We start from the raw sequence: 18,936 nt of genomic DNA on the forward strand, positions 1-18,936 counted from the left end.
ACATGTGTGCTAATTGCAGATCATGACACTATTACGAACAGTACTATTTATGTATAATACTGATTAAAATGAAACCAGAAACACATTCATCATCATCATTATCATCATCATCATCATCATTCCACCTATAGAGTCAAAACCAACAAAAATGTATCCTAGGTTAAGGTGTAGATACCAACACTTGTCTTTATGCTTACCGTTTTTCTTTGGAGTGCTTTTTGGTCATCATTTGTCCTCTTTTTTTTTAGTATATTCCTTTTTTCCTATTGTATATTCCGAGCTAGATAGCACATCAGGGATTGAGCAAAATGGTGGCAATAAGTTCACAATAGCCCTAGCAAAACATGAAGCACAGAATAGACGCTGATAGAACAAACACATATATTTTGAGTTGGGAAATACATATATAGTACTTGCTACTAATATTGCGTTGATCACAATAGCGTTCATTAATACAATGATTGTTCAGTACGTTTCTTTAATGTACATGTACAGCACAATTAATTAATGAACATACCCATTGCAGTTTTCTCTTTGCTGTATCGTGCTGCTTTAAATCATTTTGCAGTGCATCTTGTCTTTTCCCAGGACCACTTTGATGAACAGCACAGGTTCTAAATGTATTACCAGTTGGGTTACCATTTTTTCTTTTAACCAAATATACAGTTGAACTTGAACCTTAATAAACAGCTCAACCAGATGTTGAAAAACAGATTTACCAGTTGCTGGAATGTCCTTTTAAGTTTTCAGATACTACATAGTAAGTAGAACCTCTCCTACGGAGACTTGAAAAATGTCCATATTGTTTGGTAGAAAGCACTCTTTACACCACCCAGTTAATGCACTGAAGTCACACCATTGACGTTACAGCACCCAGTGGTGTGTAAATACATTGTGCAGAACAGCAGCCAATTGTTGGATTCAGTGTTTTTTTTAATTATTTGAACTTCCCACCGCCCACCACTGATCACGTGGGATTGTAGGTGCCTCTCTTGGAGGGTGAGACCGCTGTCAGTCTCTAAATTTCCACTGCAACGCTGACCGGCAAATTTGTAAGAAGGGAATCTGGGGCGAATCTGCTCTTCGAAAAGTGTCAAAGGTGTGTAAGTCTTTACCTATTTTCAAGAGAAAAGTTCAAGATCAAGTAGGAAATTGCGAGTTTACTAAGTAACAGTAGGAGACAGAAGCATGGAAAGAATATGCGGTAATTAGTTTGATAAATAATTTGTATTGTGTTTAGTAGCCGACGAAAACTAAAGATATTTTAAAGATAGCGTTTAGATATACATTTATTTTACTGTATTACACAGTGATATTACACTGTTTATATTAATACGATGAAAATTGAAGGTCACTGACTATTGCTTCTTTCACCTGGGAGGAATGCATCACGAGGCTGAATGAGGCGAGGTGTGTGCTACCACTTCAATAGTGAGCCCAAACCTAGTTTTTGATCTCGGGACTCGGAATAATGACACGGTATCTGTTGATTATTAGTATTTTTACACGGTTATAATTTTGAATTTAGAACGATACCTTAATACTAATTAATATTCTTACAAAACACTTGTAAAACTAAGTTATCAGGTGTTTTTTGTACATTTCATGGCAGGTACGTGGCATGTAAACACTAATCTGCTTATTAGTGGAGTTTTTTTATAACTCCAGTTTTTGGGCAGGGTTGTTTTTTTATTTGTCATATCGTTCTACCCATTTACATAATAGTTTGGCATAGAGTAAATTATTTCAGTAACGGTGTCAATGATAATTAGACTGTTTATTTTATTGTAATCTACCTGCCTTTACTTGTGAATCACAGGGCTCACACCCAGAAACCCACGCTGCCTATTGCATCATAATACTACAGTATATTACAACAAGAGATCAGGCGAACGAAGAAGAGAACAGTGGAATTAAAGACGCGAGGGTGCGGGCTGTATCTGGTTTTAATCATTTGAGGACAAGTGACACAGATTACTGAAGGTGTTGCACTACCTTTATGTTTTAACTGATAGACTTTGTTAATATTTTTTTTTTTTTTTTTTTTTTGCTGGCAATAAAGCACAACCTACACCTTTTTATACAGAACTTTCACAACAAGCTGTTGAAAAATGGCTACAAGCTTGGTAGAAAACATAACAAAGGCAAGCAAAGACAGCTGTGCAAAAATACTTAAAAAAAAAAAAAAAAAAAAAAAAAAAAGGTGGTTTTATCCCAACACACTAAAATGAATGGCTTCTTTCCAAATCAAGTGTGCCATACTGTAGTGGTGACTCTGCACTCCTAGATCAACTTGAAAAATATCATTAGTGTTGATGTCCCTGTTGGAAAGAGATTAAATATTAGGAAAATAAAGATGGTTTAAAGTATCCCTCAGCATAGCATGAACTGGCAGAAAAACAAGAAGTCACATTTCAATGACAACCATTTCTTGCTTGGCATCAGTTAAACACAGTTCATTCTACAATGCTGACATTTGAGGATAATAAAATACCCAGATGCTGGTGTGTTTTCACCTGGTTCAGGTACTGGAAATAATCTAGACATGTCTGTTTGCAGAGAATTTGCACATTCGTAAATGATAGTAGCTGGTGTATTTTGCAATCCCTACTGTTAATAGTGTCCTAGCAGTGTTACAGTAAGGGAGTGACTGAGTTAATGAGTGTCAAATCTGTTGTGTGTATTTATCCAGTGAAGTAAGCCAGATTCCTGATAATGGAAGCGATTATGATAACTGTTTGTTTTACCTGCCTTTAATATACAACTGGGGATGTGGAACCCCCAGTAATCAGAAAGGTAAGTCTGTCGTTCACCGATAAGTAACATCACAAGCACAGTAATACCTCGAGTGTTATCTCTGTACCTACTGCACTGTACACGCCATCGCAATGGGGTGGTAACTTGGAAAGCAGAAGTGGACGTTTCGTGAAACGTACCGTCTAGAGCAGGGCTTCTCAAACTCGGTCCTGGGGACCCCCTGTCTCTCTTGGTTTTCATTCCAACTGAGCAGTCAATTACTTAACTAGACTTTTAATTGAACTGATACTTTGCTTAATTAGACCTTTTTATTGCATATTTCAAGTTAGCTATAGCATTTTATAAGTAACTTGAACTCTGCAACTTTAAGAGCTGAAAACAATTAAAAAGGTCTTAAGCAATTATTTTTTTTTTCAATTAAGGGATTAGTTAAGTAATTGAGAGCTCAGTTGGAATGAAAACCAGAAGACACAGGGGATCCCCAGGACCGGGTTTGAGAAGCCCAGCTCTAGAGATATCTTTTGGAACCTTTTATATTTGAGAAGGTGCATGTTCAGCGAATGTGGCTGCAGACGTGGCTTCCCCTCAATAATGAGCAACTGTACCAAGTCAGGAATTTCTTGGCCATTTCTTTATTTAATAATTTAACTGGGATTTGTCTCAGGAGTGGCAGCTAGTAAATTATGACTAATTACAGCATAGAGTTGCTGCATTTGTGTGTAAATGTGTTAATGTATCAATGAGTGATACATTGGGAAATGTTTACAGATTTTACATCCCTGTTATTGGTTCAATTATTTATCTTGCTAAATCGATTCGTGGTTAACTGGAATAGCAGGTATGGATGACTAATATAATTAAGTGTTTTGTATGTTGCCCCCTTGCCTTTGTAACCACCTCTTTTGCAAACCTATCGCATCCACCCATCACATGACTCACCCTGTACTAAATACTGTATATTTATTAACAAATTATGGTCTAGATGTGTGTAAATTTGACAGCCTCCCAAAAATGCATTTTAATCCAATACCGTTTCATGTTGATTTTGATGAAATACAGATTCCAGTTAGATCAGTGAACTTTGGGTGTCTTTGGCGTCATTTCAAACAAGATTTCATGCTACAGTTTTTGTGCATGAAAGAATAATGAATTGCTACCCTGTTAGCGGGACCTCGTAAATTATCCTCAAGTGCCAAGGAAGAACGCAGTGGTAGTACTTCAACTTCTAGAATTGCTTTGGAAATGAATTAATAGCCAAGAAGAGCTGTGAATGTTCTGTGCTGGGCCTGCCTCATCAAATCAGTGAAAGCTGATTTGATGTATCTTAGGGTATTTGTATACTTACTGTGACCAATGTTTGACAAATGCCTGCTTTGTACATAATAGTGATACAATACAGATATTGGTCACCCTCAGGTAGGAGGGAAGGGAGCCCAATCTAAACTCAGGCCTGTTTCCAATGAAATGTTACAAATTCCAGACATGGCACATTTGACTCAGTTGGTTCAGATAACTGTCTCTTTCAGGTGCTGGTATTTCAGGATGACTGGTCTTACTGTTCACTGTCAGCAAAGCGCAATAGAAATTCACTCTAGAAGAGTGTTTACACTGTACGATAACAAAGAGCAGACATTTATGTCCTATAGGTGGCAATTGAAAACAGGGATGTTAAAACGGGTACACCTTTGTCAATGGATTTGAGTGAATTGAAGTGTTGACTTGCATTTTGAAATGTAAGTAGGAATGCTCTGCAGTTCTGTAGGCTGCTGTTCCCCACAGCCTCGGAGTTTTCATGTTGGATTAGCGGCTGCAGGAAAAAAGATGGGATAGGGATTAGAAGAAAGACAAAGTGCTTTACTGTGCCAAACCTGAACATGGCGTGCTGTAATCAGATCTGCTCACCACTCTTTTTGCTATTTGACAATCCAAGTACGATATTTTTATTTTCATCTTTACTTGGCAATTCTGGTTGTACAGTAATAAGGTGGCTCCATGTGTTCATGACCAGAAAATGGTACTGTATCTCAACAAATGAGCTTTTACCTGCAGCCTTTCCTCATGCCCGTTTCACACACAAATGTCGCTACTGAGCCATCTCTGAGACGTTTAAAATCCTTTAAAATACCCATTTACAGCACGAGATTGCGCCATCTATGCCAGTATAATACCATCATAACCCTTTCACACAGCCAAACGGATCTTGTGAGTACAACTTTCAAACCTGTCAGTCAACAGATCGTTTTCATGGCAACGGCGATTCGCCCATAAATTACAGCGTCACACACCGTCCCTTCTATTTGTGAATTCACCTCCTCGTCAGCCCGTAAAGTGAACAATTCCTTAACTTATTCCAGATTCCAATTACTGCCTCGTTCTTGATCAGCCATTTTATTTGAAAAAAATGAAAGTGTGTAACAAAAAAATGCCCAACATGTCCGGTATACAGTCACATGGGATGTTGACTTTCAATCCACGCCTACTATAGCGCTTCAGTGCCGGCATAGCATTTCACACGGGAGTTGAGACGGTTCAGTGCCGTCTCTGAACCTCTTCGTGAGGTCGTTCAGAGATGGCATAAAATATGACGGCTCTGTGACGGTATAGGCAATTTGCACAGACCAAAATGCAGCGTCGGTGCCAGTTCTGAGCCGTCATAACTCGTCTGTGTGAAAGGGGTAATAAACAATATTGCCTTCACCTTGTAGATTTAATAAAGTGTGTTGGGAGAACTGAAGTCAGGCAGTCTCTGTGGGCATTGGTATGCAAGGGTTGAAACAGCCTGGCTTCTTGACATAGGCAGTTGACATCCTTGATGGGCCAGTACTTGGAAGTTGTTGGATAACCTTGAACGAGAATTATGCAATTTGGTGACTTGACTGTAAACTATTTGAGTCACCAGTGTGTGTCAATATTCACAGAAAAAATATTTACAAAAATGCATCACTGAAACCTGGGACACCTTCATGGAAAAAGGGAGACCAAGATGAAATCTCAGGGCAGGTCACAACACATTGCTGAAGAGCACTGGGAAGATTGCTTAGTAATTCATGCTGATTTCTCTTGCTAAATGTGTGAGGCTTGGTTGGTGTACTGTAGAAAAGGGTTGGTCTAACATGTAATAATAATATTGTTTTGTCATGCATTGGCTTGTTTTGCTGGGGGCTTGATAATGGTAATGAAATTATACTTTATACTGATCGTGTCTTTTCTACCATGCAAACTTACAAACACACGAAGATGAACTGGCAAAGACGCTGATCTTGTTAGTTAGAAGCAGTCCCCACATTACCATATTTACAAAAAAACATGTATGCTGTACTAACTGCTGTATAGTTTGCCAGATTCTGTTACCTGGATCAATGAGCACTCAACCATTTCCAGTTAATTATAAGATACAGAGATAAGACAATATTCCAGTTAATTATAAGATACAGAGATAAGACAATATGTGGGATTCCATTTCGAAGGACCTGGATAAGCCTGGTATGTATGATTTATTGCTATATATGTTAACGAATATGCACTTCTCATTTGCACATTTTAATAGTTTTGTATTTGTTTTGGAGTGAAACTGGCAGGTTCCTAACCCGTCGCATCGCGTCTGTTGTTTTAAAGTGTGTTTGGCCGCATCGCTGCGAAGGTATCTTGTCGCCTGATGAAAAATCGCATTGCGTCTGATGTGTAGCGGACTTTAGACTTGGACTCCAGAAACCACCATCTTGCAACGTGTGGATTAGTGGTTAGGGCTCTGGAGCAGCAGTATGGAGTAGTGGTTAGGGCTCCGGAATGTCATGGGTTCAATCCCAGGTGGGGGACACTGCTGCTGCACTCTTGAGCATGGTACTATACCTAGATTGCTCCAGTAAAAAAAAAAAAAAAAATGTATAAATGGGTAATTGTATGTAAAAATAATGTGTAAAAAAATAATGTAATTGTATGTAAAAATAATGTGATATCTTGTAACAATTGTAAGTTGCCCTGGATAAGGGTGTCTGATAAGAAATAAATAATAATAATTTAGCAGCATACAATTTACTTAACTACATTTTTACTGTTTGAAACATGTTTTGCGAGGGATAGTAATTTTTAGAGGAGAGACATAACTTGAGTGAATTATCTACCGGGATACTCAGAAAACCTTAAATAGTTCAGTTAAAATATACAAAGTAGTCCAGCAACACTTTAAGATGTTGTTGCGTTTCACTGTCTTTTAGCTGTCACCACTTCACAGATCACATTTCCTGACATACTGTGGCATTCCTCTGTTAACATCATCAAAGATACCAAGTACCTTGGTCTATTAGAGGGATACTGTATATCTTAAGGGTTTTTTTTCTTCTTTTTTAATTACGATACACTCTGCATTCATTGTGGAAATAGGGAGTAGCCATAAAAGATAATGAATTTAGGTTTCCCTCTCAGCCGGGCAGACAGAAGATCTAAAGGTCCAACCCAGCTGCTGTAATAGCAATTGTGCAGAACAACTTAAATACAAAATTAAAAGCACAGGAATGCTTGTTCTGGCAAATATAATGCATGCCACTGGCTTTTTAAATGTTTTGGTAGTGTGGCATGCCTTCCTGTGCCTTTTGAAGCCAGCTTGACTTTAAAGAAAAGTGGTTCATGCCTTGTTGTTATCTGCAAAGAAGTTGTGGCAGTTTGAGGAAATAAGCTTTTCTGTTTTATGTTGGGGGGGGTGGGGGGGGTGGTGGTATTTTATTTTAATGTAGCAGTTTTTTTTTTCCTTCAAACGGTAGTAGTTCAATGCATCAGAATAATATATATTATTACACAAACAGTACTGTGTATATATAAAATACAGTACAGTTTCTATGAGATCTAGTGCTTTATCAACAAAACACCTCAATGTGAGATTGCATATGGTGGAGATCAAAAATGAAATACTATAGGAATCTTTTTGACACGCATATCCATTTGTATGAAAAATGTACACGTCAAGTAAATCTCCTTTTCAAACCTGTCCCCACCCCAAATAGTACAGTAGCTGCTGATTGACTGAGCACTCTGTTTGCAGTGGAGGCTGAAGTGCCTCAAGCCACACAAGGAACAGTAGTGCAGGTTACCTAGTTTGCACGCCCTGCCCCTTACAGAACCGGTCTGACCGCTCTATCCTTCACTGACTCGCAGTGAGGCTCTTGGAAGTTCTTTCTGCCTGTTAACTGTTGCTAGAGAGTTCTGTTTAAAGCAACCTGTTGCTAGACAGATTGGAGAAGCCTCTTGAGCTCCTCTTGGTAATTCCAATAACCCTGGTGTGGACCAACAGGAACAAGCAAAAGTGATTTAAGGTAGGAAAAAATAATTTTGTTGTTTACAATAGTCTTTTCTTGGAGTAAAGATTTATGCCTGTGTTGTGGTAAAATATGACAGAAATCATGGTCTAGCACCAGGTTAGGTGTCTCAATGTCAGTTTGGGGTAGAGGCCAAGTTTCTGCAAGTCCCAATAATGTTAGTGCTTTGTCTTTTTTGTTACACTGATTCGTTATCCTAAATCGACAAAAAATCAGAACCTGTCGGTACACATTCCAGTTACTCCTACTTAATACAGCAGGTGTGTGTCTGTACCCTGTAGAGGTTAGATTCTGTTACTTTTTTTAATTTTGACCAAATTTAAAGGTACGTTGTTACCAAAAAGTATAGTTTTGGTCTAGTTTGAGTAGCTGTATGAACCTATATGACAAAAGCAGAAATAATAATAACAATAATAAAAAGCAGAACAGTGAGGCCTGAGTTACTAAAGTATGTGTTGGTCTAAATCCAAGTTTAAATTAATCTCAGTGGTCCCAGTAGGTAAGGAAACCACAGAGGCAGAGAAGGAGATCATCAACTGTTGATGCCTGCACTGTAGTAATCCATAATAGAGTGAAACCTGCCTAATCCGGCATCGCTTGGGAGTGAACATTTTTGCTGGATTATACAGTATACTGGATTACAGAGGTATTGCAAAATCCAATACTGTACCTAAAAAAAAACAACTCTTACAGTACATACAGTAAAAAAAGGGTCCAGGTATAACCTACAGTTAAATCTATAGTTTTATCAGTCTTCAGGAGTTTACAGTAGCTGTACCATACCTGCGAGACATGCGTATTTACACAACATACGAGATTGTACATTTAGAAAAGAAAAGTTGCATGACTTGGTGCTGGACTGTAGTCAGAATTAAACAAAATGCTGGTTTGTAGAGGGGCTGAATTGGGCAGGTGTTACTGTACTTAATTGACTGATCTCTAGCACTACCAGATCAAATAGAAATGTCTTCAAATTGGACAAATTGGTGCCTTTTACTGATTTATGTATCACTACCACTCTTTTTCTTGTAATGAAGTTATGTGAAAATAACAAAATGTACCATGAAACATAATGCAAGTAATGATTATACCTGTATGCTATGACATTTCATCATAGCACATATTTTTGTCACTTACTCGCTTGGCACTATGAGCAGAAACTCTGTAGAAAGTTAAACAGGTTAGGTTGTGTTCCCTGCCGCTGCTTCGGATCGTTGAAACATTTGTGTTGTGGTTAGTCATGTTTTAAAAGGTGCTGGGTGACTCGGCAATTAGCATTCCTTGATTTACTTCCAATGGCAGCAAAATAACTGGTGTAAAGGTCACTAACAGTGACCCAGACAGAAAGAGGAATTCAGATTGCAATATGGGAGTTTTAGAATTGAACAAAGATGTTGAACAGAGTTGGTGTGCTGTAATGTATTTAAGTAAATAAAGAGCATTAAATAAAGAGCTTCACAGCGTTGAAGGCTGAAGAGGTTTCGGCATCCTTGTACTGTACATGTAGCAGAGAGAAAGAGCAGGCGTAATGTCACACATGTGCTTAGCAGGTTTATTCTTAAGACAATGTCAGAAATGCACTCGTATTAGGTTGTCTGTGTTTGCTTCCACTAGGCTTTATGAATGTTCCTTGCGAGTATTTGACTTGTATACTAGTCGACCTGTTAGTAGTGTGTTGGGAAGCTAAGAGGGACGTTTACACACGAGAGCGTTCTACACAGGGCATAACAACGTAAGAAAAGCGAGGACAGGAGGCTGCTTGCTTTGTAAGTGCTTGTCCGGTAGTTGATTAATTCCAGTCTAGTTAGCTCTTAAAGGATCAGAATTGATACAACATGGATAGATAACCTGTTTCATACACTGTATAAAAATGTGTCTTCCACTTTCTGTCCTGTGCCGACACCATTCAATTTCCAATCGTGTCCTCTTGCCCTGGTCTTTTGTTGGGATTGAAACAGTGGATGATAGAGCGAGGATTAACGTTGTGGACTCCTTATAAGATTTTAAAAACTTCCAATCGTCTCCTTGTTTTTAAGTCTCATTTTTAACCCTTCCTTACTATTTTCAGTTCATGTAACCTGTCTTCATAACTCACATCTCTCTTCAAAGCCGCAATGTCCTATTTGTAATGCAGAGCAAAATAACACTGTGCTTTTCATGGGTACTGTCTGTGTGTGAAAGAATGGTTGCTGTAAGACATTTTCAACAGCAGCTAACAAATTGCAAAAGCAGAAAACATAAAATGAAAATATTTCTCTCTTTGCATTCCCTTGTAAAACTACCGGTAAAAGGTGTGTGTTTATTTTTTTTGGTCTTGTGAACGAATAACTGGTTACCTACTCTAAATGGTTGTTCTTGATCTCTAAGCTAAACAAAATGCCTTTGTTTTATAGTAAAATATCCCCACATGAGATTATGGCCAAGACAAATTAAATGCAAATGCAGTGATGTCAGTTCTTTGATAAAGCTGTGTTACCACAGCTGAGTATTGCATGAAAAGCTCAGGGCTCTCTCATGCTTTCCACAGTAAACCTTTGTGGTCCATTTGCATGACAACTGCAGCATACCGTGTGTCTGCTTTGGCTGCAACATGCAAGATCAGAAGGATCTTCTGGTTTTCAGTTAGCCCTGCAATGTGAAGCCTGAATAATAGCTTGATTTACTCAGCTCTGTATTAGTCAGGCCTTTTTGGAATAAGGTCATGGCAATTGCCTTATTGTAAAATCTAAGATGTCCTATTTTTTTGTGGGATATCATTGTCCTTGTAAATCTGTACATCTGTTCTTGCCATGTGATGTGTCACAAGTCTCCGTTGAGGTGTGTGAGTTTGTTTATAAAGCTGTGTTCTCCTCCGGGTGGCAGCAGTATTGGTAGTACAGTAAACCATACTAAAACAGGATTGTTTGGAACTGGAAGTTTGTGCTGGATTAGAGGTATTGCAAAATCTAATACTGTACCTAAAGAACAACAAAACAGACAAACCATTTGAACACTTAATCTATTCCAGTACATACAGTAAAAGTAGTGTCCAGGTATAGCAATTTCCATGTACTTTCTTCATTATGTGCCAGCAGGACATGTGCTTATTTACACAACATACTTGCTTGTAAATTTAGAAAAGTCACATGACTTGGTGCACAGTCAGATCTACATTGGTTTTAGCCAGACTTCGGGCACTTTCACTCCTAGTTTTACTTTTTTAAATTTTAATTGTTATATTTGTAATGACTTGTTTCTTACAGATCTTAACCTGCATTTGAAGAGCGTCAGACTCCACTGGAAATGGCCATTAATGAGCTGACGTCGAGAGCAGTCCTGCTGTACGACGAGTGGATTAAAGATGCTGGTGAGTTTCAGTATGAAACACTATTGCTACTAAAGGAGGTAAACCAAACCCAGTTTCTTTACTGTAGTGGTGCACAGCAACCAAGGAACAAACCACTGTCTATCCCTGGAGCCAGATAGCTCTACAAAGACCAGATGCTTTTACATGCTTATTTCCCAAATCTAATGCCGCAGTTTATCATTTTGTTGATATTTAATAGAGTCTTCTTTGTTATGCTTGTCAGAATCCAGAGTTGTAACACTGGGTTGAATCATTGTGGCTGTGTGTGGAATTGCTTATCTGAGAGTGTTCAGTTGATTGTTTTGATTTGGGTTATTTGCAACTGTGCTGAAGCAAGAAGGCATGACTTATTTAATTACGTAAGGTCACAAAATTATGGTACAGTCACACTGTATTTACACCTATTCACTTTTTCCTTTTACGGTTAAATAACTTTTTTTTTTTTACATTGTGATTTTATGGTGTAGGCAGTCCTTCTGAATGTTTCTTGGTTCTGTTATAATTGCTCTAAATCCACCTTTTACCAACTTTTGAGCTACTTTTAGCTTTACAGAATCCAAAGTATTGGAACTGAACAGCTTTCATTAACTTTCTACTCTGCCAGCACCACCTACTGCCTCTCACTGTAGAGTAGGTGGATCTAGCAGAGTTGAAAGGTCATAATGTCCCATGATTCTTCAGGTGCATTTGTATTTTGACATTCTGTTTTATCTCAACGTGTGGGATTCAGTATTAAGTATTCTAGGCCTTGCATATTCTTAATTTCCTTTTTCTTTTTTTTCTCTTCTAAACTAATGCAGACCCCAGAACTGCAGACTGGCCCCTCATGTCCTCTCCTCTGCCACAGATACTCCTTATCGGAGCTTACATTTACTTTGTGACCTCACTGGGACCAAAGTTGATGGAAAATCGGAAACCGTTCGACCTCAAACAGATCATGATTGTCTATAACTTCGGCATCGTGGCATTTTCTATATACATGTGTTATGAAGTAAGAATACATATATTTAAATGCATCTGAAAATGCATGGCTGTGTGTTTAATACAAGAGTCTGTATGATGGGTTTTAGAGTAAATTTGTTTAGTTTAGTAGTTTTACTAAATACATTTTCACACTACAATACCAGTGACACAGATAAAGGTTGAGATTGTATAATCCTGTAATTGCTTTCATTAGAAGGTTCATTCAAGATAATGCCCTGTTCATGCTAAGAATGCCACACTTCCATTTGTGGAAGTGGGAAATCAACTATGCTGTTTTTCCCCCCACAGTTTCTTTAAATGCCTAACACTGCACAGTAGAAAGTGGGATTCTCTGCCTCAATCAGAACAAATGTCCTTCAGATAAGGATTGGATTGGGGCCTGGTTTATGTGTTGGCAATGGACACATGAAAATCCATTCAGTCACAAAAAGCAAGTTCTGTTCAAAGCATTCAAAAAAATAAGATTGAATTTCTTTCTCTAATCTATCTGAACAAAACACAGTTGTGCTGTCTTTCTTTGGATGGCAGCCTGGTTTGAATTCAGGTTGTTCAGTTCAATGAGGCAGTGTTCTTGCCCACCTGTAGAAAAGAATCCAGTTTAGTCAATGGAGTAAACTGGTGTGGATTCCAGTCTGCTGCACAGCAAGTTTGTTTCTTGTGTGTTTTTATATTTAATGCTTTGGGATTCAATCTCAAACAGTCTCCAGGGGATATGATTAGTTTAGTTTATTCTGCTTACAAAAGAATTGAACATTAAAAAGCAAGTAGGTTCAGATTTCACTTTGTTTTGTTTTCCCTGTCCCCTAACCGGCTTATGCTGAGTGGTTCTAACCACAGTTACTCGCATACTGTTGTGTGTGTGTATGTTTTATTATTTTTTTTAAATAAGTCTGTGTTAAGGTGGTTTCATCAGAGTGGTTTCAGGAGCTGCTCTTCAATTTTAGATCCCTTCCATAGATATGTGTAGCATAGGCTAAATCAACAAATGTGTCCTTGCCATTTAAAATCAAGTTTCCTTTTTTTTTTTTTTTTTTTTTTTTTTGTTTCACTGCCAATACTGTGCACTAGATGGTGCTGTTGCATACTAATATAAATATATAAAGACACTTTGGCTGATCCTACAATACATCTTTACAGCTCCTTAAATAAGTGTGTGTATATGTGTGTGTGTGTGTGTATAATATATATATATATATATATATATATATATATATATATATATATATATATATATATATATATATATATATTATATAATATAATATAAACACACACACACACACACACACAGTACACCCTCGCTATAATGCCCTTCATTATAACAAACCGTTGGCTATAATGAACGTGGACCCCAGTGGTTATCCAAAGGTATAAAGTTTAAGCGATTCATGTTTTTTCTCTCCCTTGAATGAACAGTTTCTTATGGCTGGCTGGGCGACAGGCTATTCATTCCACTGTGACATTGTGGATTACACAAGCTCACCTAAAGGCCTAAGGGTAAGCTCATAGCTACAGTACCAGGCATGCTGGGTTTCCTTGTGTGTGCAGCAATGAAAATGATAGCAAGGTTAAAGGGAAGTCATTCTTAAAGTAGATTTGCATGTGATTCGTTTCCCCCCAAAAGATCAATGTTTGCCAGTGCTGCCATCTAGTGGTTTAAATGATTTTGTGTACCAGTTCCTTATTAAATTGGCCTTGCATACTTTCTTTTTTTTATTCCAGATGGCATGGACCTGCTGGCTTTATTACTTTTCAAAGTTTATTGAGTTACTAGATACAGTAAGTACTGATATTGTCAACTTGTTTTATAAGTTGTTTTAAAAATAATAAAATAAAAATAGATGAAACAGGAAAGTCTAAATGTTAAAGTATTTAACTGAATATTTAGTGTTATGAAATGTCATTATTTGGACATTGTACACCATCATAATTTAAATATGGTGTTAAAATGTGTAACTAAATGTGAAATATATGACTATAAATACTAAGCAAAGCATACTTTTTTGTTGGACATAAATTATAATTTAAACAGTAAACAAATGTTTACACAAGTTTTAAACTTTATTTAATACATGTACATTTACAACCTAACTTTTGAAGTAAATCCATGAGACAGTAGGTCATGTCAAAAAATGCCCCTCCTCTGTTTTGATCTTTCTGAAAGTAGAAATAGAACCAGTGATCCTTGGTTGATGCAGTTTTATACAATGACATACTTGGGTATGAACTTTGGTTCTTAATTATTTTTGCCAACCATTTCTAGTTATATTCATATTCTCCAGGGATATCATGCAATGTTTTTGTGTAGAAGATCAGTGTATTTGTTTACTATATATGTGTTTATTTTGTTTTTCCTCCTCCCAGGTCTTTTTTGTACTCCGAAAAAAGAACAGCCAGATCACGTTTCTCCATGTCTATCACCACTCCATTATGCCGTTCACCTGGTGGTTTGGAGTCAAATTTGCTGCAGGTATTTATTCCTTCCTCATTTATGCTCGGAGGCTGTGAGTATAATATTTGGGATTCGGTTACTAATCTACTTTGCAAATTAAACATTATGTATTTTTAAAAGTACCAGAGGATTATCCAAATCTGCCTCTAGTTCAGGTCAATTGAATGAATAAACTCAATCTATGGATTTGTTTCAGATAATTGAATCAAGCCACCCTGACACAGGGTGTTCCTAATAAAGGCGCCCCATCCTCATTTGTTGTTGATGCAGCTTGCTTGCTTCTAGCATTCATCTTTGGGTTATTGTGTGTATGAATCAGGTACCACAAGCCTCTGCAGCCATCGGATGGAAACAAGACATTTCTGACTCATTTAGCAACAGTGGTTTTAAAAGGGTTAAAGGTGTAGTATCAAAACTGATGATCAAGGTTTCAGTCCAATTCCAGAGATAGACGTTCTGTAATGTGACAGATAATTCTTCTGATACATTTACAAGAAACCTGCAGCAATCCCTCCCTTCAGTGACTTACATGAATTGAAATAAGACTCATTCTGTGTAGCAGTTTCACCCACTCCAGGTTTTAATACAAGCTTGATTAGCCACAGTGTATAGGTAACAAGCTCAGGTATGTCTTAGTTAAACTCATAGTAATACTAGGAATGAATCTGCTATGCAATGGGAGCCTTATTTCCGTCACTGACCAATCCTTTGCAAACTACAGATAGCCTGACCTTCAATGGTCTGCCATTTCCTAAAGGCATGTGACAGTGGTCCTTGGTTTCCTGGTTGCAGTCTAGGATACAGAGGCTCGTCCTAGTTGGGCACCCACTGTAATGCCCCTTTCAAATATATGTAAATATTGATGCCTTCCATATATATTTGTAGCATAGGCTAGATCACTAACTAGGCCGTGGATTGGAGATTATTGCAAAACCAGGCATTCTCTAAAGCAGTCATAGAAACAAATGTATCTATTGATACCACTGCAGGGTGTAGCCATCCAGGTGCTGTCTCTGAAAACAAAAGGTGTTAAGTGTCACTCAGACCAGTATTAATAGCTTGTTGAAAACCTGATGTGTATTTTATGGGTGGAGTTCACACAAACAGATGTAACTCGTGAGGATTGTCATTTGAATGTGTGGAAATACAAGGGGTACTTTCTTACTACTAATCCATCTCTTGCCTTTGTTCAGTTTCTCACATTCTAGCCACAGTCGTACAAATAAAAACAAACATTCAAAAGTGATTCGTTCCCGCAGGTGGACTGGGGACGTTCCATGCTCTTTTAAATTCCATTGTCCATGTTATCATGTACTCCTATTATGGATTGTCTGCTATGGGACCAGCCTATCAGAAGTACTTATGGTGGAAAAAGCACATGACTACCATTCAGCTTGTAAGTATCTCCCAAGCTTAGTTACATTTTTCTGTAATTGTACAATTCCACTAATGGAACTATTTCTTTAAATTAGTTATGGTTTGGTTTAATACAATATGTTTGTGTTATTGTATACCAAGTGAAGAAGCAGCTGCTTGGATTTGTGATTGCTGCTTGGAGAACAGCAATCCAAGCAGCTGTAACTTCACTTGGAATGGTAAATTAGCCCAGTCAACACCGATGACCCTCATCTGTGGAGAGCTTGTCTGAATAATCGGTTTATGCAGCTCTAATAGTATTTTGCTTCTTGTTGGTTCACAAATACGAGTGCCCCCCTTTACTGAACAGAGTTTACAATTCATTAACCTATTCCAGAGTAAAGCTGTATGACATGTGCTGAATTGAAAAGGCTATTTTTAACAAACACAATCCAGACAAAGTAAACCTGGATTATGAAGTCTTGTGTTTATAGATTACAGCGCCATCTACTGCCCACTCTTTGCTGCTACCGCGCTTGTGTTCTAACTCTGGTGTTGATGTTGTCACCGTTGTGTGTTTTAACAGGCCCAGTTCATCCTGGTCACAGTCCACATTAGTCAGTTCTTTTTCATGAAAGATTGCTCCTACCAGTATCCTGTCTTCCTCTACATCATTTGTCTGTATGGATGCATCTTTCTACTGCTGTTCCTCAACTTCTGGTACCATGCGTATACCAAAGGCCAGAGGCTACCAAAAGCTGTGAAGAATGGACTAAACAATAACAAAGAACAGTGAAGACCTGGAATGCAAATCTGTCCTTTCTGCTAGCGACAATCTTCAGTGATATTCACAGAGGGGGGAATAAACGTACACAGTGTAAATTTATACATTTTTCTAAAGTATTTGATTATAACTTTTTATATCTTGAAAAATATTGAAAATGAATATGCTGATGTTACCAAAGTATATAACCTGACAGTTTTGTATCCCTGCTTGGTATAACTGTTTAAATCTGTGAGAAGTCATTTAGGTTTTAAGCCAAATTCTTGTCTTCATGAACTACACAAGATGGTAACCAAAAGCACTTTATGAGGTGCTATAAGCAGCCCTTGTATCAGGGTCCTTGAATGATAACTAACACTGTTTTAAATTAGTTATGCTACTTAAAAGTAATTTATTAAAAGGAAACATGTCATGTTTATAACATTTGTCATAGTTACTTTGTAAAAGGAAACATGTTCTCTATATATTTCATTAGAAAGTTGCCTATTTGTATAACTACCTAAGTTATGTTTTAATTTAAAAACAATAAAATTGTAACCATGTGTCACAATGTTCTTTAATTTGGTATGTGTGACACATCTTTGAAGCATGTACACATTCCACAAGGAGCAATATTTATATAACTATCTTCTATTGGTTATGTAAAGTTCTTTAAAGATATTTTCTTGATACCCCTGAATGACAAGGATTGAAGCTTTTGAAATCCATGTTGTGATGAAGGTATGACTAGTTACCCATGTTGTACTTTAATGTTTTTCACACCACAAGTACAGTATGATCATTCAGAGACACAAGAGCAAGTGGCTTAATGTGACATCAAAGCAGACAAGAGAATTTAAGATGATTAACTTGTTCCCATAGGAACAGGGAATGAATCATTTTCTTAATTTGCTTTCATTTCAGATGCATTGATTTGTAATATCCAATACCATATGCTTTAAAATTACTATATTATGCTAAACATCTGCCAAAAGTCATAACAGTGCCCAATGCTGGAAAACAAGTACTGTGGGGTTTCTTGCAGAAATGTAGCAGTGGATAGTACTTTTTCAGACGGTTGTGCCAGTGTTTCATTAATGATTGCTGATTGGACTGTATATAGCTCTTCCTTAGCTTTATCGTGTTGTAATGAATGTCTTTTTTTTTTGTAGACATGAACCACAGTTAAAACAATGTGTAGAAATTATTATTATTATTTTCAATCTGTATTTTGTGCCAAAAATAAATATGATTCAGATCGTTTACCTCTGTGGTGTTCAATGTATATTGATGTGTTCAAGCTTGCAGAATTATTTTTTTTTATAACAAAGTGGTCAAACTCTTTTCTAGTTACTGGTGCCTCTCGAATGTTTGTGTGCCTTTTGTAACCTGATATGTGGACGTGTTTTTTTTTTTTTTTTTTAAATAACATTCCCGCATTCCCCAACTCGCACTTTGAGCACGAAGCATTTTCACCATTTGGTTCCTTGCATGTGTAAATGCTTTGTGGATCAGGGACCTCACCACACTATATGTAGATTTTGGTCACGATTGTTTCTCGCTGAAAGTTACCCCCACCTGCTGGATTGAATACAACACGCTGCTGTGCTTAAACGCAGAAATTACAATTATTTCAATCAACAAGGCAATGCACTTTGTTAAACGGAAGCAAGTAAAGGCAGGAGTTTTAAAGACATATTCAATTTATACTAACATTTTCCTCTGCTGTTTTTGTTATGCTTTACAAAAAAATATTAAAATCTGATACCATGTTCATGGTTACCCTGATTTTACATCACCAGGTACTAAATGCTATTTTAGGTGCATTAACAAATCAATCTAGTATGCTGTGCTGGTCTAGGGTTAATAGTAAGAAGGGCCGATCTCCATCAGGAACGAACTGTTTAAAAAGACCCCCGCAACTGCTTCTACTGGAAAATAAATTATTTTAAAACTAAACTTAAAAAAA

At 37.4% G+C, this 18,936-nt stretch overlaps 1 protein-coding gene across 3 annotated transcripts; it reads left to right on the top strand.

Moving 5' to 3' along the window:
- The first annotated feature begins 975 nt into the window (after positions 1–975).
- Positions 976–18,232, top strand: LOC131710627 (elongation of very long chain fatty acids protein 7-like). 3 transcript variants are annotated; one of them, XM_059012601.1, is made up of 9 exons: positions 991–1,099; positions 1,820–1,927; positions 11,309–11,412; positions 12,213–12,403; positions 13,813–13,893; positions 14,119–14,175; positions 14,761–14,866; positions 16,108–16,244; positions 16,791–18,232. In XM_059012601.1, the coding sequence occupies exons 3-9, from the start codon at positions 11,349–11,351 to the stop codon at positions 16,998–17,000; spliced, it is 846 nt and encodes a 281-aa protein (XP_058868584.1). In that variant the 5' UTR covers positions 991–1,099; positions 1,820–1,927; positions 11,309–11,348; the 3' UTR covers positions 17,001–18,232. The 3 variants fall into 3 exon arrangements, with proteins under 3 accessions (XP_058868573.1, XP_058868584.1, XP_058868579.1); XM_059012590.1 differs by lacking the exon at positions 1,820–1,927 and having other exon boundaries at positions 976–1,099; XM_059012596.1 differs by lacking the exons at positions 991–1,099; positions 1,820–1,927 and adding an exon at positions 7,907–8,063.
- Positions 18,233–18,936: the final 704 nt, after the last annotated feature.

The sequence above is a fragment of the Acipenser ruthenus genome, chromosome 1, assembly GCF_902713425.1.
Source record: "Acipenser ruthenus chromosome 1, fAciRut3.2 maternal haplotype, whole genome shotgun sequence".
Classification (NCBI taxonomy): Eukaryota; Metazoa; Chordata; class Actinopteri; order Acipenseriformes; family Acipenseridae; genus Acipenser; species Acipenser ruthenus.

Excerpts from the sequence above, each read along its gene's own strand:
- LOC131710627 (XM_059012590.1), top strand. The coding sequence starts at position 11,349 with ATGGCCATTAATGAGCTGACGTCGAGAGCAGTCCTGCTGTACGACGAG. Across the intron at positions 11,413-12,212 it reads CGAGTGGATTAAAGATGCTG|ACCCCAGAACTGCAGACTGG; the intron begins GTGAGTTTCAGT and ends AAACTAATGCAG. Across the intron at positions 16,245-16,790 it reads ACATGACTACCATTCAGCTT|GCCCAGTTCATCCTGGTCAC; the intron begins GTAAGTATCTCC and ends GTGTTTTAACAG.